The sequence below is a fragment of the Leuciscus leuciscus genome (assembly GCF_965113295.1).
Source record: "Leuciscus leuciscus genome assembly, chromosome: 3".
In the NCBI taxonomy this organism is placed as follows: Eukaryota; Metazoa; Chordata; class Actinopteri; order Cypriniformes; family Leuciscidae; genus Leuciscus; species Leuciscus leuciscus.
Genome location: NC_138727.1, coordinates 38,683,965 through 38,709,681, shown reverse-complemented (window position 1 = coordinate 38,709,681; position 25,717 = coordinate 38,683,965). Strand labels below are relative to the sequence as shown.

Sequence of the window (25,717 nt, the reverse complement as noted above, 5' to 3'; positions counted from 1 at the left end):
TACAAATGTTTTTTCACATTTACAACACGTAAACAATTTTTCCAAGACTGGACTAAACCCTTATTTGGGAAAGCAACTCCATCTAACAATCATAAAAATGATATTCTAGCCTGGTCATCCCGCATCCCTTCCATTAGAGGTTGGCCTGTTAATCCTGGTAAATGGGGACCCTAAAGTTCCAGCTGCTGACTACTACATGATAGTCTTGGAGCGCGCAGATCTGGGGAACTATGTTAGGCGCTGTGGAGGAACCCTCAATGAGTTTGCTGTATACAATAAAATGATAAACACGACGGCTCCAACATTCATTTGCCTAACAAGCCAATGACAACTAAATAACGTTACGTAAACAGCTTATTTGACATTTAGCAAAATATAATTTTCGTTTTTTACCACAGAAGTGTCAGAATGGCTTCCACACATCTGAAATCCTACTTTAAAAAGAAGCTTTGGCCGCAATCATCTGCGTGTGTAATGGCGCTTGCGTCTCAAACTTTTCGCGCCGAATCGCCGATCAGGTTCTTGTTCTCACAATGCAACGCGTAATTCAAAATACGGGTAAAAGACCTGTAAAAGACAAATACGTAAAATTCCTTCAAATGAATATGGTAGGCTACATTGTACCGTATTTTTACGGAATTGTTTTACAGTGATATATGCACAACATTAAACTGACAGGTGAAGTGAATAACATTGATTATATTGTTACAATAGCCCCTGTCAAAGGGTGGGTTATATTAGGCATCAAGTGAACAGTTCTTGAATTCCATGTGTTAGAAGCAAAAAACTGGGCAAGCAAAAAGATCTGAGGGACTTTGACTGGGTCAGATCATCTTCAAAACAGTCATGTGGGGTGTTTCTAGTAAGCAGTGGTTAGTAATACAAAGACCTCTTCACAATATGAGTAAATGTATCAGGTTTTTATTATAACTTATATAATATGCCTGGAACAAAATGGCATGAAATTTGGAATGTAAACAATTCCATCACACTCTTATAATCAGCTTTTCGCAAACTGGGATAACCGGTCGAAAATACAATAATGTTATTAAGCAGGCCACAACAATACAACAAATGAAAAAAAGAAAGAAAAAGGTCTGCAGTCAGTTGTTCCCACAGGCAAGAAAAGAGTTTAAACATGACCATTTTCCAATAAATATTCAACTTTGGGTGATGAATTGCCTTTTTGTGCAACAGCAGAGAATGTGCAGGGTATTCATTAAATAACATCAATGCAATCTGTTGGTATAAAAAAAGCAACACAATTCAATTAATGTTGCCAGAAGATGTTTGAGGTAATGCATGAAAGCAGTTCAGACAGATGGGCATAAAATACAATCATTCAAACGAGAGCCTAAGAGGTAATGACAATGACTAAAGAACAAGACGGCACAAAGCTGAACATCGAAGAAGCCATATATCAGTATCACCAAATCAAGGAATGAATCCCACATTAATGGATAGAGAAGCAGAAATAAAATAAAATAAAATAGTGATTAAAATGTATATAAATTGTTATATATTCATGCCAGGGCTGTGGAGTTTGAATATGGCTATTTAGACTGTGAATGCCGTTTTTGTCTTACACCATGTCGTTATTTTACTGCAGACGATTCCGCAAAACGTAATGGAACAAAAATGCTGATAATACTCCTCTATTAATAAATGATCTGTTTGTAGATTCGTCCTTTTTTGGCAAACTTTTAATAGGTCATTTATTTGATGGTTATTGGTTACAATTACAGCTACACATGAATTCTCACAACATCTGGAACCTAACAATAGCTAACACCACTATAACTGATTCTTTCAAGTACTGTAGTTCTGTTCAGGGGTACAAAAACAATGGATATGCTTACATAAAAGTTATATTAATCTTTCTGACTGCTTTATTTTGTGATAAAGTGGCATTTTGTGATCGATCCCATTTTCTTCCCTCCAAGTAACAATCATTTTCTAAATCTGTAAGTATCAATTCTAGTTTGGGGTTGTTCACATGGTTTAGAATATTTGAATCAAATAAAATTTCAAATTCAAAGTGCTCACATTATTAACCCGGCACGTCATCACAAAGCAAATCAATTAGAAATAAAAACATGATTGAATGTTTTTACATGACCAAGCAATTATATTTATATATATATATATATATATATATATATTAATAATAATAATAATAATAATATTTATTTTTACTGTATATTGCAGGTTAATGCTATGCATTAAATAAGACCACTGCAATGGTTTCATAAAAAGTCACTAAAACTATTGAACTGACCGATCACATGATGAATGGAAAGCTGATAGTCTTCCAGTGCAAAGCTTAGGAAAAGAGGAATTGCACATGATTAATACGAAACCAACCAACACAGAGCACTTGAAGTGCTCTGATAAAAAAAGTGCAGCACATATGTCAGATTCTTTAAAAAGGCTCGACGTTAAACAAAATAGAACATCAACGGCTTAATACTAAACATTAGCGGTTACTTTTTTATCATAATAATGGTGCAACGGTTGCTCAGTCTAAAAATGAAAGGCAGCAAGCAGTAATCCAGAGCACTCGGATCTAATAATCTAATAACATCTACAGCAGAACAGTTGAAAAGGCAACATGATATATAATGCTTTAGCACAAACATGCCATCATCATAGACATCTCTTTTTATAGAAATAAATAGTTGAAATAAACTGTACTCTGTGTTTAAATTATATTTCCATCTCTATAGGACTCTGATACACATTCAATATAAAGCATCTATCATACACAGTATACTGCAAATTCGATACCTTTGAACTCTGGAAGTCACCACACGGGAAACCATTTGCAGGCGGATACCCGTTAAACGCTTCAGGTTATCTCTTTCTTGGTTAATATTTCAAATATTTACACCGTTTTGTAATTCCTTTCCTATAGAAACAACATATACACACATTTATTTTTTATTTTTTTTTTAGTCTTTAGAAGACAAGAGTGCCAGCACACTCGAAAAGTCATTGTGTGGGGTTGTGGGTAAGTTGTCCTATTCCTCTGCAACTTCTTTCTTGAAGATGGTCTTGCAGTTTCCATTGCCTCTTTTTGAACAGCCATCCTGAAATAACCTCAGGCAGTTCATGTGAATACTCCTCTCATGCTAATTCAAGCCCTGTAATATGTTTTAAGACAGGAAGTAGAACGTTGCATCGTAGAAGTGCTCGCCTTGACTAAAGCACTTAGAGTAGACCGTTTAGACCATGTGATTTCAGCTCAGAGGCTGGCCAAGGGGAGCAGAAATGCCTGATGGGTAAGTGGTACAGCACCGAGAGCGGTCGAGACCATTACTTGCATCAGTATTATTGCATCAGCATGTTTTGTTTTTTTTAAAGAAACTTGATGAGAATGGCATATTCTAGTTTTTTTTGTATGATTGACTTCTAGCTAAAACCATTTAAAGTGCCCTAACATTCATTTCCAGACTTTCCTAACCATGGAGTAATATTCCAACAGAAAGCAAAACCTGACATGTTATGCAATCTACTCAAAAGTGCACCAAAAACATAAGCGGAAATAAACCTTTTCTCTTTGAAAAAATAAAATAAAAATGTTAACCTTGACAAAACACGGCTATGAATATTGAAGTAAATCTCAGTTATGCAGAATCATTTAACATTTTCTAGTCTGACTGCACCAGCCTAATATGGCTATTGTTGACATACTTTTACATTTTAAAGGTCTAAGGAACCAAAACCTAACCCACACACTTCTGAAGTGCAGTTCTTATAGATTCTTTGAAGAACCTAAAGTGACACCTGTATAGATTTGTTTTCACCCCTTCTATACAATTGTGCAGTGTGTACATTCAGAACTCAGAATCCAAATTCTCCATTCAGTGGTGTCCACCTTTAGAACATGGACAGTACCATCTGAAATCAAAAGAGCAGATGGGGAAGTGATCTATTCAGCCCCACCAGCCTGAGTTCCACAGAATTTCATCAGAAGTTTGAACGGTAAGAGATGGAGACGTTGACATCTGAGGTGAAACAGTAGGCGTAGATTGGGGCGACAGCACCATGAGCATGTCTCTATCCCTCACTACATGAATTTGCTCTTCGATTCCCTTTAGATAAGTGCACACCTTTTAGGGTAAGACTTAATACCTTTTAGGCTCCACTGATTCACTAATGGCACATTGGGAATGATTAAAATTCAACCTCGAAAACAAAATGTCGAAGCTATGGATGGCACATTATGGAGAAGGCATTGGAAATCAGTCTGGAACAAAAGATCCAATGATGAGAAATAATCTCTTGCCAGAGAGACCCTGGTCATGGAAATACGGCTAAAGGACTGGAGGGTCTGACACGAATGAGGCAGCGGAGCTTGCATTTATTGGCTTCTTCGTTCGGTCTGAACTCATACTTATGGACACAAGATAGCTGCAAGTAATAGTAGTTTCTATGGAGACACGGCATCCCTAAAGAAGAGTCTATGTTTGAAGCCATGTTTGAAGCTGGTGACCATGTTATGTTGAAGCTGTCCAAGTAATATGGCTGACACAATTATATTATCCTGCAAGCATCCAGACGACTAATGAACTAATGCGTCTCTTTGCTGAACGTCGGGGAAGCAATCGAGCTGATCACACAAACACACACTCCCCCATTAATAACTTACCCATGTGCATTTTAAATTTGTGCTGTTAGGATTTCACATTGATTGTATGTTTCAGGTCAATCTGGAATACGAGACTGTTCCCTCCTGCAGCTCTGTGCTCTGAAGAGAGACGTCATTCTCTGAGATCTTATTAAAGTTTAGTGCGTTTGGCAAGTAGGAGAAAAATCCTTAGTCTGTAATCGTAACTGGTTTTGAATTGGGTCTGACTGTTGGAACGGGATCCAAGGCAAGTAATCATGCCTTCTCGTAGAGTTTGTTATGCATTATCTTTATAATTTCCACTATTTAGTTGCGTCGTGTCAAAGCTAACAGATGGCGCCCGTCTTGGTGTGGTAGACTGGTGTTTAGAGTTCAAACTGAAGCGGAAGTGTTTGATTCTTCCTCGTTTCATCAAGGAGCGAATGACTCGATCAGGTTGAAATATTTGGTGAACCTTCATGTGGTTCTGGCCTCGACATAGCAGAGTTAGCATAAGCCATCTGCTTTCACATGGAGGATTTTGGAGAAACCAGGTCTTTTCTTGAGTGCCTGAGAGAAGAAGGCAGAAAGGATATGAATGAACAGGTGTTATATTTCTGGAAATATGAATGTCGTAAAATTGTAATTTGTTGAAAACGTCTCGGGCTATGAACGTAACCCTTGTTCCTTGAGAGGGAATGAGATGCTAGATCATGATGTCATGACACTTTGGGAACGCCCCCAGGGTGACCAGTGCCTGAAGCACGTGTGCAAACATGCCAATTTAAATTGGCCACGGTAGAGGATGAGCACCCATAAAATACGTCATCAGCTTCAGGTTGTCTGAAGTAAGACGCAGTAGGTATGCCTGGAGTATGGCAGGGGGATGCAGCAACTCGTAGTACATGCTTGGTATTCAAGCACAACAGACAAACAGTCTTACTGAAGACAGCAAAAGCTGATGACGTTTTGTATGGGCGCTCCTTTTATAGCACATACCAGTGCACCAAGTCACGTCATCCTCTACTGTGGCCAATTAAATTGCCGTGTTTGCACACGTGCTTCAGGCACCGGTCACACTGGGGGTGTTCCCAAAGTGTCGTTACATCATGACGCAGAGTTGAGTTCCCTTGAAAGACAACTGCACTTATAGCATATCATTATAATTTAAAAATGCACTACAGAAGATGGTAAAAATTAACAAAATTACAAAGAGTAATAGTCGGTTTGATTTTGCGGGACATTTCAAGATGTCACCTAACATAAAAAACAACAACAATGGCAGTGTTGTTATTGTTAATAAAACTAAAGCTACTAAAAAAAAAATTCGGTAATTGAAATAACCTGAATTTTTTTTACGAAAATATAAAGATAAAAGCTAATTCAAAATATTATTAAAAACTATAATAGTATATAAACAACACCAAAATAACACTGAACAATGCGAAAGTAACTTGCAATTTTATGTTTCAACCACAGCTGGCGATAGAGAGGACAAAGTTCCATAGTGCATTGTTAAATTTAAATTACAATTACAATTTCTGCAGCAACATCAATACAAATCAAACTGAACTGGAATTTAAAAGACATTCGGAAATGGATGACGAAAGCGGCTTGTATATGCACTATTCTATTTTAATTTTGTTGACGTTTGCAATAAACTGCTTGCTTTGTTTCTAAATTGAACAATGCACTATGGAACGTTGGCCTCTCTATAGCCAGCTGTGGTTGAAACATAAAATTACAAGTTACTTTCACATTGTTCAGTGTTATTGTAAGTATCTTTGGATAAAAAGAGGTAACATGCATGGCAACGAAGCATTAAAGTGACATAATTTGATATTTTAAAATATCTCTGGATGATCATTATCTGAGCTTGTATTTTGATGGGTTCAACTGATCATTTGATGTTATTAAAGGGTACTTTGCTTTTATTTATAAATTTTTTTAAATGAACAAACCACATGGAGGAGCCAAATCACTGAGATGATATAGATCTGAACAATTATGGACACTATAAATCTGCTTCCACACTGAGGTGGAAATAAACCGTGGGCAGAATCTGAACAAGTACCGTGCAAAATATTTTTGAGCCTCTTATGAAAATGATATACGATGAGCAATACCCTCTGTCATCTACAGCAGCCCATTTCGGTACAGCTTGTGTAAGATATCCTGCAAGTAACTTAAAGAGGAGTTTTAATGTGGGTGGGTGTAACTCCACTTCCACTTCCTCTCCCAGCTTATCTAGAGTCAGAACAGAGAAGAGGCAGCTTCCTGCATCCTCAAAGCAGGCAAATGGATGAGATGAATCACTTGCATTTGACTCATGGTTCTTCAACACGGCAGCTGTGAGAGGTTCTTCTGCTTTCACTTACTCATCTTAAACGCTGTCTCAGACACAGGAAACCCCATGGCCTAAGACTGAATTACTACTGAACAGCTTTTGCTGGTAATTTTAGTCTGGCAGATGGATGGGTCAAATTTTTTGATGGACTCAGATGTCTCAAAGACTTATTTATGGAGATGATTCCATACCTGCAGCTTGTTCACCATTTCGTCAAAGAGTTTTCTGGCCTCAGGGCTGTTGGGGTCTTCAAAGTAATCTTCTATACCGATCTGGACTACAATAGACTTCAGGTTACGACACACACCTGTGAAGAGGGCGAAGCAGGGAGTGAGTAAGGGAGCGAGGGCAGAGGGCCATTTTACAGGAAGTGTGGGAGTATTGCATCTCATTGATAGCTCCAAATCTAAAGATACTACCAAATCTGGATTTACGATCATGGAGTTTTCCTACAACTTTATGGACACTTTATAAGTCTCATTTGAAGTTAATTTCAAATACAGTAGAATATTCATTAGTATCTTGATTTTATTTAAGTGCCCTTATTATTCCTTCGAATATTACCTTTCAAGTGGAGTGTAATATAGGGGTTTGTGAATGTAAAAGGTCTGCAAAGTTTTAAAGATCGAAGTGCGAACGACGTCTACTTTGACCCGCCCTCAAACACTGTAGTTGTAGCAGAGGCCTGGAAGAGTTTGGTACGTGTTGTCGACATATTGGGAAGACGCTATATAGGAACCTTAATAATAGGGGCACTTTAAATCCTGACTATTAAAAATCTAAATTATTTATTTTAATAAAGCATGATTTAATAGCTCTTCTTTTGACATCAGGCTTTCATTTGGTTGATACTTGGTTTAGATGTAACCGTGCACAAATAGAACTATTGTTCACTAAAATACTAAACAATAATAATGAATCAGAATCTGAATCAGTGAGTGTGGACTCACTATTGAAGTGAAGCAGGGCTTTAGGAGTAACAGGAGTGGAGGTGAGCACCAGCATCTCCAGACCCTTGAGTCCCTCTCGGCACATCTCAGCAGCCACTTCTTGATTTATCTCACTGACGTGGTCCAACTCCAGCACCTGCAGCCGCATGCAGTTCCTTGCTGAAGATATATACACACAAAGATGGTTATTACAGTCTTTGTGGAGAACGCAACCAGGAATGTCTATTGCCACACTGGTAGATGGCTGCATTACTGATGATGTTTAAGGAATAGTTCACCCAAAATAATGAATATTCTATTCATCCAAAAAAAAAAAAAAAAAGGCTACATACTACATGAGAACTATATTTAGGTGGGCACAGGAAGAGAAAAACATGCCTAATACAGTGCACATGTAATATGAACACATGTCATGATGTGTTTATACTGCTTTGTCATTTTGAACTGGACTGGAACAAATTAACTGTAAGATGGATTGAGAAAAACAAGTAAAATTACAAATTCAAAAACCATTCTGTTTTTCTTCCTTGTTCAGTCTTCTGAGTGCTCTATGTAAAGCTCAGATGAAACCTTGTGATTTAGAAAGGTCAAAACCATTATATGTAAATGAAATGGCACAGTAAAGTAGGTTAAAAACAGAAAGCATAACAGAAAATGCCTATTCCCTTCTTCAAAACATTTATTTATAGTACAATATGCCTCCAGAAGCATGTTAAAAGTATCATTCCCGGTGTGTCTTTGTCCCAGTTTTCAATGTGAATAACAAGTTCTTATCTATGCTAGATAGATAATAGGGTTGAGTGATGTTGCCTCGTAATGCTGATCTGATCAGTAATGCTGATCTGTATGGTTAGTATAATAATTATTTAAAAATCAGAAGCAGGACCCTAAATCCAAAAGTATTTCACAAAGATATACGATTAAAGGTAGGGTAGGTAATCCTGTTCAGAAACACTTTTTTTTATACTGGGTGAAATGGTCCTTCCATCCTGATAGTAGTCAATACATTATGTGTTTAGAAAAAGGAATGAAAAAAATCAGACCTCTGTAGCAGCTGCAGGACAGTAAAAACTCTGACCAATCACTGCCATTCGGTGCGAATGTAAAGAACCAATCAGATGCCTTCATGTCTCGTGCCCGCCCCGAGCCCCACTGCGCGCGCTGCCCGGTGTGCACTCATCACATGTCACCGTTCCCGGAAATATTCAGCTCAAAGCACCTGCATATGCAGTCAGCGAAGGCAAACAAGGCAAAAACTACTTCCTCGGACCCTGCCCGCGCTCTTGAACGACCTCCTCTGCTTCGCCCTCGACCCCGGACCTGTCCTCGAACCGACGATGCGGTACTTGTCTCCGGACTCGGAGTGTACGTTAGTCTTCATTAGAGTCAACAATGTTTTCATCATGGAAACTCTTACATGCAAAACACCATATATGTTATGAATCTTACACGAAATTCATCTTCATCACAGTGTAACTGATGGTAATGGAAAAACGTGTATCAATGCAACCTGTTTTTAGTTTTGCCTTATAAATATAGCTCGTTACCGAATCAAACTTTACCATTATCGATATGCTAGCTTGATAGTGAGTACTAAAAGAAATCTTATTTGTTTATATTCATAGTGATAAAGTTAGGTATTTTATTACATGTGATTCTGACATGATGTCACTGTATGTACTGCGCTCCTTCCTCTCCACTCGTCTCAGGTAATAAATGCGTCTTGTTCCAGCCTGAGCGTTTGGCGTCGCGCGTTCATGTGTTTTGGGGGCGTGGCTTTTGAAGGAGCTCAGAAGGGAGGGGGTGGAGTGAATGGAAATAATGAGCTGTGTTTATTGCAGATTAAAAGGTCTACAGTCACTCGATTTTTAAATTTTCTTTTTCAGAGTACTTACATTTTAATTATGTATTGGTATATAAAGACAGTTTAAACAAATTTGGAGTGTTTTTTTTTTAGAAAAATGATTACCTACCCTACCTTTAAAATTACTATATATACACATGTAGTATGTGAGCACATATATACACTTTTATTTGATCAAAAATACAGTAAAAACAGTGTCATTGTGTATAACTGTATTTTACATTTATTCCTGTGATGGCAAAGCTGAATTTTCCACATCATTACTCCAGTCTTCAGTGTCACAAAATACTTCAGAAATCATTATAATATGCTAAACATTTCTTATTATTAATATCAATGTCTAAAACAGTTGCTCTGCTTAATATTTTTATGGAAACTGTGATATTAGTTTTTTTCATGATTTCATGTTTTACCAAATTCTGAAGGTTATTTATGTTATTGACTGCACTAAAGTATAAAAATACCATAATATGTTTGCAGACATGTAGGAAAAATGCTATATTCAAATTCTTGCCAACTGACAATTTACAATAGTAGTTTGACACCCTGGGTTGCCAGTTCGTGGAAAACACAGTGATGGTAACCAGCAAACGAACTGGGTCTGAGATCGCAAATTCTACCAGACGGAAATAAAAACATTGCAAATGTATACATTAGCTGATCAACTTATACTGTAAGACTTTCCATTGTCAATTACGCTCGTTTCTATCAAGTGTCCTTAATCTGGCGACCTGCGTGAGCGTCCAGTCTGAGGAGATGGAGCGGGGAAAAATTTGGACTACAGAGCCCAGTTGTCAACCGCTAGTTGTCAATATTACACCTTTAGTGCACCTTTAACCAATTTGTTGTGTCCTTGCTGAATAAAAGTATTAATTTCACACACAAAAAATGGCAACATTAATGTATTCTCGCTCACCCAAAGAAGCCAATCCCTGTATGCCACAGCCAGCCCCGCCCACACCCAAAGCTCGTAGGTGTGGCCAGCATCTGCCAATGGTCTGCAAGCACCTGTTACTGAAGCGTGCTGGCTGCTGACTGCACAAAGACAATTTACATTTGAAATGATTTACATTAAACTTTAAAAAATAAATTATAATATCAAAAACTTAAATGAAATGCTAAAAAAAATGAAAGTAAATGCTCAGGGTTCGTACACATTTTTACCATTAAATTTCCATGACTTTTCCAAGACTTTTCCATGACTTAAAGGTAAATATTCATGACATAGTTTTCCATAAAACATCTGTGTATACATGTTAATTAACTCCTTGTGGGCGGGTAACGTTAGTAGCGGATGAAAAATCTAAATGTGCTTGAAGAGCTCTTTTCCAAAATGCGATAAACGCCATAAAAAAAAAAACAAAAAAAAAAAACGAGATTGTTAACAGATCATTAGAAGTCCTCAAAATTAGTCAAACTAATCTTATATTCTCTCTCTCTCTCAATTTTAATTGTTTATTAATAAACAAGTATTTTCTGTGTCGACTGCAAAGACGAAGTTGACTGACTCGCGATCTTCTTAGTAGTGAACACGCCGGAGAGAAATGCACATTTCATACGGATTAGGCTACATCGTTTTATTTTGTTTTGAATTGTTCTGTTTAAAAGTAGATATTTCTGTAGATAATAGATATAGGCCTATTTCAGTTTTGTTTAGGTCTGTGAGGCGAGTAGGCTACCTTTTACGCTGAGTTTCGGTTCATGGATGATCCAGTTCACTCCGGCGCCTCTGTGTCGTGATTATCTATTTTCTGCTATTTACTTTTTATTTAGGCTATTAAGCATTTGGTTAATGAAACATTTTAAAATCAAGATACAATTAATACAAAACGAAATTCGTTTAGGAAAGCTTTGTGCTTTCTGTTTGAGGTCTCTGTGTAAGTTTTAAAGTCTTTTAGTGCCGCTCTCAGAGGACTCATTACCGTAATGGAGAACGGTCACGTAACATTGTTTTTTCCTCATAAATGTGAACACGGAAAATAAAAGACCAAATACATTTTTTAAAAGAAAAAAATCATATATATTTTAAATGTTTAACAAAGAGGCAAAAAGTCATAAACAAAAATCAGAAAATTTGTCGATATTTTTTTCTTTTTCGCACAGCATTTGGTGTAGCCTACAGTTCAAATTTAAATGTTGGCGTTCAACTTTGCGTTTTAAAAATAGCCTACTTACAACAACCCTTCATTTTTCGTTTTTCATTTGGGGGTTAAAGGAAAAACGAGTGGACACAAAAGAACACGGACCTTTTGGACAGAAAGAATACATGAAAGCCAGGGTTCCTTATTAAATTCATAAAAGAAACAATACAGGGATAGCCTACTCTCAAAGAAATGCCACAATCAAGGGAGAAACATGAAGAAACTTAGCATATAGCCTATGTGCCGTTCGCATAAGGGTCTTTCCCTGACATTAATACTTGGATAAGACATTAATAATAATAATTTGTAGGGCGGTGGGTGAGATATAAACCTACTAACGTCCTCCGTTGCCGTGATTTTTGGAATGACTGATCGCAAAAAAAATAAAATAAGTTTTAGTCGGTTAATGGAAACGCCATCCTTTTGCAATAGTTATTTATCGATATTTAGAAGAAAAAAAAAGTTTTGCTCAAATCTGTAATGGAAAGGCACATACGAAGCTATATGAAAATGCAAAGCAGCTTATTTTAATTTGAAGCACTGAGCTGATGACAGCAACATAAGAGCCACACAGGTGTGGCTACTTAGTCGCTGTCCTCAGTGCCGTAGAAAAGCGCTGAATGAGTTCCCCTTCATGTCAGTTTCAGCGCTTTTCTGCGGCACTGAGGACAGCCACTAAAACTAGATGGGCCAAAAGAAATGGGTCCCCTTTCATGTCCGTTTCAGCGCTTTTAGTTAATGGAAACGCGTCATTTCGCCTTTGACGCGCGTAAATTTCTAGACACGTCAGGCACGAATTTGACGCGCTATTCGCGTCCGGTGTGAACGCACAGTAAAACGAAAAAAGTATTGCAATTTGTTTCCCTAATTTTATTAATTAAACAAATTCAAGTACACAGATATTTTGAAAAACAAATTTCCATGACTTTTCCAAAACTTTATGAGTTTATTCATTTTCCAAAACTTTTCCAGGCCTGGAAATTGCCATTTTAAAAATCCATGACTTTTCCAGGTTTTTCATGACCGTACGAACCCTGAATGCTGCATTTAAATTTATATCACATTTAAAGGAACCGTATGTAAGAAATGTATTTCAATTAATCATAAAATGGCCCTGATATGTCACTAGACATTAAGAAATCATGTTCATTTAAAATACTTATATCACTGACAACAGTAGTCCAGCCAGGATATTGTCATTTAAAAGTGAAGTTGCAGCCCTCAACTGATGTTGATGATGTCATGTTGTGTTTTGGCCTGATGCTCCACCCTCCACCTATCTACCAATCACCACGAAGTCAGTAGTGTTTCGGCATCCGGGTTGCCAGCTCTGCTCTAGTTACCACAGCTGCAGCTACAAACGTGTCGGATAAAAAATGTCTAACGTTACGAAACCTAAAAGACCTCGTTATGAATCCGAAATACGTCGTGACAAAGTCCGAAAAAAAACGTACTGTGTAGGACTCGTCACTTGCCATTGGAAGCTCCTTGTAGCAGCCTACGTTCCTGCTGGATCCTGCAGCCTAACGGTACGTTCACACGGGGCGTCAGCGTCAACGCTTGACGGAAGGCGTGGCTGAAGTTTGGCACTGACGCCATGGTCATAGCAGCGTCAGCCAATGAAATTAGACAGGAACTCAACAACAAGCTTCATTGTCATTCAACATGGACATAAAAAGTATATAAAAAGTGGTACATAAAAAGTGATTGGTCATAAAGGACCGGGTGATTGCCCACCGCAATAATTAGTTTCTCCTCCATTTTAAAATGTATCCTCAGTTTGCTGCTCTTGAACAGGATGAACGTGATGAACGTGATTGGCTGCCGCCTGGCTACTGTATTTGCATAGAGCGATCCTGATTGGCTGACGCTTCCGTCTGCGGCGCTTCACTGGCGTTGCTCGCGGCAGAAGTTGAAAAATTCTCAACTTCTGCCGCGAGCAACGCCAGTGAAGCGCCGCCGACGGATCCACAATTCTTTTCGGCAAAGCTTGACGTCACCCATTCAAAGCTGACGCCCCGTGTGAACGTACCGTAACTGGCAACCTCGAGTCAGGGGGGAGGGGGAGGGGATACACCGCTCTACAGTAATTTGAAAGTGATTGCAGTACCAGTTTTGGCCACAATCTTACATACGGTTCCTTTAAGCTATCAAGCCATGTAGAACAACTACTTTTAACAAAAATCTACAAATGTCTTTGAAACAAATTACGGTGCATTTCGATCTTACCATGGATGCAAAGGCGCCACCTGTAGTGAGATGATGTCTCTGCAACCAGCTCCTAATGCCCAGATAACCTCCTGTCCAACGGGGTCTGTCGCACTCCTAAAACATCATCAATATCTGAGTTTTTTTTCCCTCTGCCTATGCAAAGCCTGTTTTGACCTGCCAACAGGAACTAAGCAACCAAATACATTAATTAACATGTTTCTTTCTACTGTGACCTGCACTACCCTTTGGAGATCATTTTAAAAGCTTTCTGGCTAATATATGTATGAATTTTATGAGCTCAAAGTCAAAACCACAAAAGATGGTTGCACGGAATTTTTTTATTTCAATGCATTTATGTTTGCTCACAAAACTACGGTGTTCCTCGAGAAACTCCGCATACACCCACAAAACTTCTGTGATGGAAATAATATGAGGTGGGAGGAAAAACTATATTTCATTGCTTCTGCAAGTGATAGAATGCAAATGTTTTGCAAGCGAACACAAATTTTTTGTGAGCAAATGCTTCTTGTTTCTTGGAGGAACGCAATACTTTTGCGAGAGAACCCAAACATTTTGTGAGCAAATTGAAATACCATTTTTCCTCCCATCTCATATTTTTGTCCTATCACCGTATCCCCCCATGTACTTTTGTGGTTTTGACTGTGTGTGTGCTTATAAAAGTCGTACATATATTAGCCAGAAAACTTTTTTTAATTATCTCCAAGGGCAGTACAGGTCAGAGTAGAAATAAACATGCTAATTCATGTATTTGGTTGCTTAGTTCAAGAACATAAAAGCATTGAAATATAATTTTTCCTCCCATCTATTTTTATTTTTTTTAAGATCACCATATACCATATCCCTTATCCCTTTAGGGGTTCCGTACAAAAGTGAGTATCTTATAAGAGAACTCATTGTTGTGACCTTATGCCCTTAGTTAAGCTAAATTATATGCAAGTGAAATCTACAGATCATTGCAAAATAAAAGGACTTTTGCATCCTTAATACATCCAATTAACGACCGCCATGATATGATTATGCTGATTACTGAATAACAATAGACTCTAATGAATAACTACATAAATATTAGATTTTTTCTTTACAGGTAGGCCTATGTAGTAAATGTGTCTCCTATGTACAGTGGTCATTTATACAGTTAAAGGGTCATAATACAAACAATATCTGACTGCGAAATTTTGCAATTAACCAGTCAGAATCAAAATTGTATGTAATTTGGATACATATTCCAAATTGTAATTTTAAAAGGATAAGTGGTATACTAACAGTGTTATATTAACAGTGCTCCCTTGTGGACCAACCTGTATGTGACAGCCTGTAGTGCCCTGCAATAACAGCTAGCCAACCACAGAGAGCGATCAGTCAACAGATTTGGACAATGAGACACTTTCAGGATGAGCAGATTACTGCCGGTAGCTTTCAACAAAGCCTCCAAACCCTCTTCAAGACAGCCACTAAACAAAAAAGAAAGAGAATCTATTAATAATTCAGTACATGACTACAGTCACCAGACGTCCTAATAAAGTTGAGACAGTCCTGATTTTATTATTCTGGGGTGCCATTTGCAGCAATAATTACTATTATCTTTCATTTGACGGCTGTTAACAAATGTTTTATGAATGGTTATATGAATATAAATGGAATACAAATGGTTTTATGAATAGGATATTTTAACATAAAAAACAGTGCTCTACATCCAAAAATGAAAATTCTGTCATTATTTACTCCCCCTCATGTCATTACAAACCCGCAAAACTTTCGTTCATCTTCAGAACACAAATGAAGATATTTAAATTAATTCTGAGAAATTTCTGTCCCTCCATTGCCAGTCTACACAACTCAAATGAACCTCATTGGTTCTTGCAGAAGCTCAAACGTGTTGCGTAACATGAGAATGAACCTCATTGGTTCTTGCAGAAGCTGAAACGTGCTGTGTAACATGAGATGAACCTCATTGGTTCTTATGGAAGCTCAAACGTCCTGCGTAACATGAGAATGAACCTCATTGGTTCTTATGGAAGCTCAAACGTCCTGCGTAACATGACATGAGAATGAACCTCATTGGTTCTTGCAGAAGCTCAAACGTGCTGCGTAACATGAGAATGAACCTCATTGGTTCTCACAAGTCAAGAGAACATGATTGAGATTCCATGACTGGTGTGTGAGTTGATGAATGTTCATGTGAATAAAAGCCTACATTCAAACTGTTCATATAAAGAGTTCGTGTTTTTTTCAGAAAATTCTAACTAAACCGCTCAATTCATATGGATTAGTTTTACGTTCTTTTAATTAACTTTTTAAAGTATCAAAGTGTCAGTTAAGCAACTGTCGATGGAGGAACAATAATCTCTCAGATTTCATTCAAATATCTTCATTTGTGTTACAAAGATGAACGAAAATCAGGCTACGGGTTACGAAATACGGGTTTGAAAGGACATGAGGGTGAGTAAATAATGACAGAATTTCCATTTTTTCAATCCACCAAATATTCAAATTAGGATGATTTTCTTTCATGAGGTTTTCGACTGGCACTCTGGTTGAGGTGGTTTAGCAGAGCAATTAACAGGCAGCTCATTCTGTTCCCTTCTCACGCTGGATCTCTGAACAAGCACTTCACAAGTGTCAGACTGTGTGAGCGAGTGAGTGTGTATCTGTTTGGTGAGAAAGAGTGATGAGAGGGCAGAAGGTAATAAAGAGGAGGTGTGTGGAGCTGTGGGAAGGCAGTAGCCACACAAACAGCAGGGTCAGTATGGTACAGTAAACAGCAGGCGCAGAGGGAGACCGTGTTACCGTGTGCTCTTCAGATATTCTTCCTTCGTTTCCTTTTTCCCCCTCTGCCGGGGTTTGAGGTTCTGGAGGATGAGGGAATGCGTCTGTGTGCACCACTGAGACACAGTGCACAAGAACTAAACAAACATAGTGAGAGACAGAGTTAGAGAGCTTGGCCTTTTTCAGGACTTTCAGCAGTCACAAAATACGTGGGCAGCAGATCATTTATGCTATGCTGTACATCACATTCAGATCTGTCAAAACTCTTTTGGGTTATTCCTACAATACATTTAGTAAAATATTACACTGCCAATTTTAGAAGATGGAAATCATATTAGTTTGTTTACTTCTACCACAACATTACACATTTGAATTGTTGAATTATGAATAATTTTACTATACGTGACCATGGACCACAAAACCAGTCACATGATTTATACATCATCTGAAAGCTGCATAAATAAGCGTTCCATTGATGTATGGTTTGTTATGATAGGACAATATTTGGCCGAGATACAACTTTTTGAAAATCTGGAATCTGAGGGTGCAACAAAATCAGAACACTGAGAAAATCGCCTTTAAAGTTGTCCATTTATGTTCACGATTGTGCGGAATCACTCAAAAAAAATAAATGTTTTATATATTTACGGTAGGAAATTTACAAAATATCTTCATAGAACATGATCTTTACTTAATATCCTAATGATTTTTGGCATAAAAGACTCTGGTTGGCTATTGCCACAAATATACCCGTGCGACATGTGACTGGTTTTGTGATCCAGAGTCACATATTGGTTTGATGCTTTTACCACATTTGCTGGTGCAATGTACTAACTTAACATGACAATTTATTACTTTTATTTTATATATAAATATATTTATAAAGATGACAATTTTTAGCTAAATGTGTAAAAATTATTTTATGAATTATTATGTGTAATAATTATAGATTTTCTATTAAATCTATTAAAAAAAAATTCCCTGTGCCCCTAATATCTTTCTATACTATTAAATCTTTTTTAATATTCCTTTTACAAAAAAGCCAGTTCCTTAATGACATCATCCTCTTGGTCTAGGAAGTGACATCATTTCATAACATTTATAAATGATCCCAAATTCCCAATTACCTTCATACGGAAACCCTTGTGTCAGCTAACTCTCAATCCTTTACTGAGCAATGGCCATCTATAGTTCTTTTCTTCCTTTAAAGCTTTACTTTTTTTAACTATAATACAGCACAGCCATATTATTATTATTATTTAGTTAACAATTAGTTCAAAATGTACTTCTGTATTTTAGGAAGGACCCTTTTACTTTGAAGTTGTTAGTCTACTGATGGCTTAATCCAAAAGCATGTCTGCCAAATAGATTAAGTTATTTTAACAATAATGTCTTAAACATTTAAGACAGACTTACCACGAGCTCCAAGGTTATTATAAGTAATATAACATATTTTTCACTAGAAGTTTAGGAATTAAATGCATGTTTTAATGTCATGTTATAGTGTTAGAGCATAATATAAAGAAGAAGAAAAAACATTGAAAAAGGGAAATCTAGACTGATTTCATTTCAACATTCACAGTGAAAATGAATTAATAGTTCATTCTTTCATTAGCAGTTTGTCCATTTGAATCCAATTCAATTATAATGCTGTAATGCTGCCATTCGTAATGTTGTCAGAGATGACTGGTTTGGCTCAAAGTTTAGATATCTGTATTGAAGAATTTTCTGAAATGGCCACAAAAGAAATATATTCTGTAAGCCAGGCTCCTAAAAAAAGTGGGCGGTCAGTGCCCAAATGTAAAAGGAGCACTACTACTACATGTTAGTGTGAATGGTGTTAAAAACCTTTGAGGAGATGCGAGCGTTCTCCAGCAGAACTCTGGTCCAAACCGCTGGGTGACGAGCCACAAACTTCCAATCCCGGCACACCTCGGCCGCCCGCAGGAGTGTCTTCGTGTCCAGGTAGGTAAAGATACAGAAGAGAGCCGCACGCATCTTCAGCACCTCGGGACTGATCACCTCGTTGAATTTAGAGGGGCTTTTCTCATGGCGGCAATGCTTGTATCCCCCTTCAGAACGACCTGGTGACAGGAAGAATAAGAGATCAAGGAAGACTTGCTTGACAGCTGTAGTCATCATTCAGCTTCCCTGCATATAAAGAGCAGACATTTAGCAATTAGAAAATCACATGGTTTTCATAACACATAAGAATAGAAAAAAAAAAAAGAAAAAAAAAAGATTTTGGGGTGAATTTAACTGGCTCCATGTATGTCCATATGGTGGCGCCACAGTCAAATAAAAAGGACAGTTATGAGCCTCTGTTCACTTGTCTCAGTGCCTCCCACAGGTTCTGAACATCTTCCAAAATCATACCATCAGCAGGCCATTTCTATCTCACAGCTCCAGTTCGACAGACTCGGGTCTCCTGAGTCATCCACAATTTGTTGCAAATCTAACGAGATTGAGACTGAAGAAAAGGGTGTTGGCAGCATTCGCCTACATGTTTAAGACACTCAGAATCTATCAAGCAAAAATCTGCCAAAAGTTGTGACTCAAACAGGCTCTCAAATTTAATGGTGCTAACGGAATGGAGCTTGACCTTCTCCTGGCCATAGCATGGGTTTGATTTGTACTGAATGCATACAGTTAAATACAAATGCTAGCAATGGAGGATTCTCTTGGGATAAACTAACCATGACTGCTGGTCCAAAACCAAACATCAACTAGCAGTAAGATGGGAAAAGATGACTCTAGATCAGTGGATGCAGGCAAGTTCATCCCACATTGTTTGCTGCAGAGAAAAATGTCTTGATTTCTGAAATCTACACAAACCTGTATTTGATCCAAACCTGTATGAGTCTGCTGAACACACACACACACACACACACAAAAAAGATATTTTGAAGAATGTCGGAAACCAAACAATTGATGGGCCCCATTGACTTCCATAGTGTTTCTCCATACCATCAACTGTTTGCTTACCCATATTCTTCAAAATAACTTATTTTGTGTTCAGCATAGGAAAGAATCTCATATAAGTTTGGAATAACATGAGGGTGAGTAAATGATGACATAATTTTCATTTTTGGGTGAACTATCCCTTTAAATATTGGAATGGGAAAAGATGATTGTTTATCAATTGATGTAGGCAACTTGATCCCACATCGTTTGCTCCAGAGAAAAATGCTCTGAAATTATAACACATTTTTAAATGTTTATTAACTGTTCTTATTAATAACAAAATTAAAATTGAACAAATGGCACAATAATAACTATTTTTAAATAAAAGATATGTACTGAACTGTCCAAATGTGAACAAATATTTGATAAAATATTAAAATAATACAAATTATATAAAATAATGCAAAGATAAATGTATTAATTGCATTCATTTCCTCGTTTAAACACAAAACAAGTCTGCAATTAAACAAATTCACAGAATACATCCCTTAAACTCTCAGTTATAACTTCCAAATACTTTTTCAGGTTGGCGCTGACATTGTTTGGCATGGATGGCATATGATGTGGTTCAAATATAGGATTTCATGTTGGCTTCAGTCATGATAGAATAAAGAATTCTTGCATATAATTATAATTAACTCCCTTAAAATTATCAATATGATGTGAGCATGCCTACTGGTGCCCCCTACAGATTGATAATTACATTTTCTGCCACAGCTGAACAAAGTAGAGGTGACACACTCGACATGCTGCTTAATAACCATAGTACGATGCATCTTTGAAGAAATCCTCTAGCTTTGCAGATTTTCTCTCAGACCTATTAGTCAATGTCGATAAAGCATTAATTGTTGGAGATTTTAACATACACGTAGATAATCCAAATGATGCGTTAGGGGCTGCGTTTACAGATTTATTAAATTCATTTGGGGTCAAGCAAAACGTCACCGGACCAACTCATCGTCTTAATCATACACTCGATTTAATTATATCACATGGAACCGATCCAACCGATATAGTTATCATTCCACAAAGTGATGATGTCACTGATCATTACATGGTAACTTGCATATTACGTACTGCTGTAATATGTCATGCGGCGCCGCGTTATCAACCAGGCAGAACAATCCTTCCATCCACCATAGATCATTTCTCAAATTGCTTATCTAATCTGTCTCAGCTGCTGCCTGAACCCAAACAAACAGATGAACTAGACGAACTAACTAGCACTATGAGCACCATTCTCTCTAGAACATTGGATGTGGTTGCACCTATTAAATTAAAAAAGGTCAGAGAGAAAAATAAAGCACCATGGTACAACAATACTACGCATGTTTTAAAGAGAGAAACCCGTATTTTAGAGCGTAAATGGAAACAAACTAATTTAGAGGTCTTTAGAATCGCGTGGAAAGACAGTATGTCACGTTATAAAAAGGCCCTAAAAGCGGCCAGGGCTGAGCACCTCCGCAAACTAATAGAAAACAACCAAAACAATCCAAGGTTTTTATTTAACACCGTGGCTAGACTAACAAATAAACAGACGTCACCCGAACAAAATATCCCGTTACAGTTCAGTAGTAATGATTTCATGAACTTCTTCACTGAGAAAATAGAAAGCATCAGAACCACAATTGTAAACGTTCAATCTTTAATTGCGCCTTATAATTCAGCTTCAATTATCACCCCGAAAGAACAATTACAGTGCTTTACAACTATAGAACAAAAAGAGTTAAATAAACGTATCACTTCATCTAAAACAACAACATGTTTATTAGATCCTATACCAACTAAACTACTGAAGAAGTGTTACCTGTAGTGGAAGAGCCTCTCCTTAATATTATTAACTCGTCTTTATCTTTAGGTCATGTTCCTAGAACATTTAAACTGGCAGTTACAAAACCTCTCATTAAGAAACCACAATTAGATCATAATAATCTAGCAAATTATAGACCCATTTCAAATCTTCCATTTATGTCTAAAATATTAGAAAAAGTGGTGTCCGCTCAACTGGGCTCTTTCTTGCAACAAAATTATATCTATGAAAAGTTTGAAAGTCTATGAACCGCATCATAGCACTGAAACTGCGCTCGTTAAAATCACAAATGATTTACTTTTAGCTTCTGACCAAGGCTGTACCTCAATACTAGTTTTACTTGATCTCAGTGCTGCGTTCGATACTATAGATCATACATTACTCTTAGATCGACTACAAAATTATACTGGTGTTGAAGGACAAGCATTAAGCTGGTTCAAATCATACCTATCTGACCGCTACCATTTTGTCTATTTAAATGGAGAAAAATCGATCATAACTCCAGTAAACTATGGAGTGCCGCAGGGATCTGTGTTAGGCCCTCTGTTATTCTCAATATATATGATGCCACTTGGAAATATTATAAGGAAACATGGAATTAGTTTCCATTGTTATGCTGATGACACTCAAATATATATTTCATCACGGCCGGATGAAAACGCTAAATTTTCCAAATTGACAGAGTGTGTTAAAGATATAAAAAATTGGATGACGCGTAATTTTCTTTTATTAAATCCAGACAAGACAGAGGTAATACTTAACGGTTCAAAAAACCGCCCTCAAAACCTCGCACAATACAACTTTAACATCATAGGATGTCCTGTTACTTTATCCTCTACAGTAAAAGACCTGGGTGTTATACTCGATTGCAACCTGTCTTTTGAAAATCATATTTCATATGTTACAAAAACAGCCTTTTTCCACCTTAGAAACATTGCTAAGCTACGTAATATGCTATCAGTTTCTGATGCAGAAAAGTTAGTTCATGCATTCATGACCTCGAGACTAGATTACTGTAATGCTTTATTAGCTGGTTGTCCTGCATCCTCAATAAACAAGCTACAGTTAGTCCAAAATGCCGCCGCTAGAGTTCTTACGAGATCAAGAAAATATGATCATATAACACAGATTTTATCATCACTGCATTGGTTACCTATAAAGTTCTGTATTAATTACATTTATCGCCCTATAATCCATCGCGCTCTTTAAGATCACTAAATTCAAGGCTTTTGGTCATACCTAGGATATCCAGAACCACCAAAGGAGGGAGAGCATTTTCACGTTTGGCTCCAAAACTCTGGAATAGTCTTCCTGATACTGTTCGTTGCTCAGACTCGCTCTCCCAGTTTAAAACTAGATTAAAGTCGCATCTCTTCAGCCAGGCATTCATATAATCTTACAGTTCAAACTACAATCCGGCCTCTAGCTCATAAATGCCAGAGGAGAACTGGCCCCCGACTGAGCCTGGGTTCTCCCAAGGTTTTTTTTTCTCCATTAGGTCACCTGATGGAGTTTTAGGACACCATTAGGTCACTTGATGGAGTTTTTCGGTTCCTTGCCACTGTTGCCTTTGGCTTGCTCAGTTGGGGATATTTTGGGGATATTTAATTTAATTTTATCAATCAATAAATTCCTCTTGAAACAAACTTTGTTGTATTATTTTAATTTAATACTGTGAAGCTGCTTTGATACAATCTGTATTGTGAAAAGCGCTATACAAATAAACTTGACTTGACTAGCTAGTCACGACTTTTTCTGTCACAAATTAGTCATTCAACCACATTACGCAGGTGGAGGAGTAATAACTTCTTTTAATGAATCCGTTTGAGATTGAATTAATGTTAGATTTTTTTGCTATAAATTACAGACATGGCATCTGAGGACTAATTCTCATTTTTCTTAGTTATTTTGCTTTATTTCCAGAATCAATCATAGGCTCATTCTTGCGTAACTAGAGCACATACTCAAAACGGTGCTTTAAATCTCTTGACAAACTAAGAGACGTAAATTACATTTATATCAAACAGTAAAAGATATACTGTAGATTGTACTAAATGTCAGCTTGCTTATTTTGCTCAAGATAAGGATTTATTAAGCCCACACAAAAACTATGCTTCTAACCGCAGCTCGAGAGCTTGTTTGCAATGCTGTTTGCGAATGTTCGTTGGACCTATGGTTTCGGGAAACACAGACTCTTTGAACTATGCTGAAAAACAACTGAACTTGCGACCATAGTTGGCTAACGATGCTTTTGGGAAACGCACCCCTGAACAGCACAAATAAGCCTCAATCAATGTGTCATGGCCTTAAGCCACACTCTGAATGTGGTGTGATTATGTATAGGAGCATATATAGACTATTGGTTACTCATTTCACTCTAAGTTCCCACAATGACCTGGACTCAGTAGGTGGAAAACTGTTCTCATTACTCCATGACACACGCTCTCTACTGTTCTCTGGCCTGTGTTCCTGACGGCAGTTTTTTCATATGACCTCATTTCTCTCAGCCGGCGTCCTAGTCCTCTGACCTGACTATACCTGATCATTATATTTGGAGAGTGGGTACAGTGGCCATGGTCCCAAACACACATACTGGTAAAGGACATTTGCAACCATGGCAGCATTTGCTACAGATCTAGCCAGTTTCTGCCCCAAATTATGTTTTAAATGATTAAAAAGCAGAAAATTACATTCACATTTATGCATTTGGAATTGGGTTCCCTGAGAAATGAACATTTAACATCTTCCACCAACATTTAAAAAATACAAAATAATAAGCCCCAGGACAAGATTCTATTCCCTCGTCCTGCCCACGCAGGTCAATGACGCACCTGTAGCAAGTCTGTATCCTCCACGGTTACCCCCGTGCTCTGTTCTCCTGTCTTGCTCCCACATTTCGGCCTCAGACTCTGTGGTGCGGGATCCTACGTCAGACACGTCGCCCTCCTCTCCCTCCGTGCTGTTCCGGTATGGCCGACGCTGCCAGTTCTGGATGGCCTGTTTGCGGAGACCCCAGCTCCGGGAAGCACCTGTCCTTTCGTATGCTCCTCCTCCGCCTCCCTCCCCAAGTCGGCACTGGACGTGGTAGTATTGAGCATCAGGGCAGTCCTCCAGAGCATGGAGGTCCACACTGTCACTATCGTAACCTCCTGAACCCTGGGACACAGACTTTCCTCGTCCTGATGCACTGTTTAACAAAACCACAAAAGGGAAGCATTTGTTATAATACATAGGGCCCTATCATACATCAGGCACAATGCGGCGCCAGGCGCGACGCAAGTGTTTTTTGCTAGTTTCAGCCCGACAAAGGTATAATATTTACGTCCTGCGCCATGTTGTTTAAATAGAAAATGCATTTGTGCGCCCATGGTCTGAAAACGAGGTGTGTTCTGGCGCAATGTTGGCGCGTTGCCATTTTGAGGCAACTGAAATAGACTGTGCCATTGACCAACTGAAACATAGTCTAAAGTCAATGGCACAATCTTTTTTTGTTATTTAAAGGCCGCTTTAGTAATATGCACCAACAGGCGGTTGCACAACACGTGTACACTCTTCTTATTACACACACAGGGACGCGCAGCAGCACACAAACATGCCAAATATTAAAAATAAAAGGATTACGATGTAAAAGATTATTATTGTGTACATTAAGATATGGTGGAATCCGGCTTGTGCCGTAGATGGTCTGCTTGCGTGCTTTAACCTCGCGCACGAGCAGATCCGTTTCCTCTCTGGAGAAGAGTTCAGTGTTTCCACTTGCAAATTCCACCATGTAAATAGCGAATCCGCCATGGCGCGAACGCAACTGGCTTTTAAAGGGAATGGGAGATGAGACTCTGATTGGTTTATTGCACGTTTTGCACCCATTGTATGGGTCGAGAATCGAGATCCACCAGTTGAAAACCACTGCTTTAGGATACAGGGTTTGTGTTCAGAGTGTGTAAAAAGAACAGTGAGAGTTAACCAGGAAATATGATCAGATCTGTCTAGACAGACTTCCTATAATACACATAAACACACACCCACTAATTTAG

General features: G+C 37.9%; 1 protein-coding gene across 1 annotated transcript in view; it reads right to left on the bottom strand.

Annotated features, from left to right (window-relative positions):
- Positions 1-905: 905 nt before the first annotated feature.
- Positions 906-25,717, bottom strand: part of fbxo41 (F-box protein 41) — a 64,468-nt gene continuing 39,656 nt past the window's right edge. The window contains exons 5-13 of the mRNA XM_082164845.1: positions 24,515-24,870; positions 18,758-18,993; positions 16,931-17,046; positions 15,442-15,594; positions 14,141-14,236; positions 10,687-10,805; positions 7,907-8,065; positions 7,148-7,263; positions 906-5,179 (exon numbers count right to left, since the gene is read on the bottom strand). Coding sequence (XP_082020971.1) covers positions 5,117-5,179; positions 7,148-7,263; positions 7,907-8,065; positions 10,687-10,805; positions 14,141-14,236; positions 15,442-15,594; positions 16,931-17,046; positions 18,758-18,993; positions 24,515-24,870 — 1,414 coding nt within the window. The 3' untranslated portion in view covers positions 906-5,116. The remainder of the gene's footprint in view (positions 5,180-7,147; positions 7,264-7,906; positions 8,066-10,686; positions 10,806-14,140; positions 14,237-15,441; positions 15,595-16,930; positions 17,047-18,757; positions 18,994-24,514; positions 24,871-25,717) is intronic.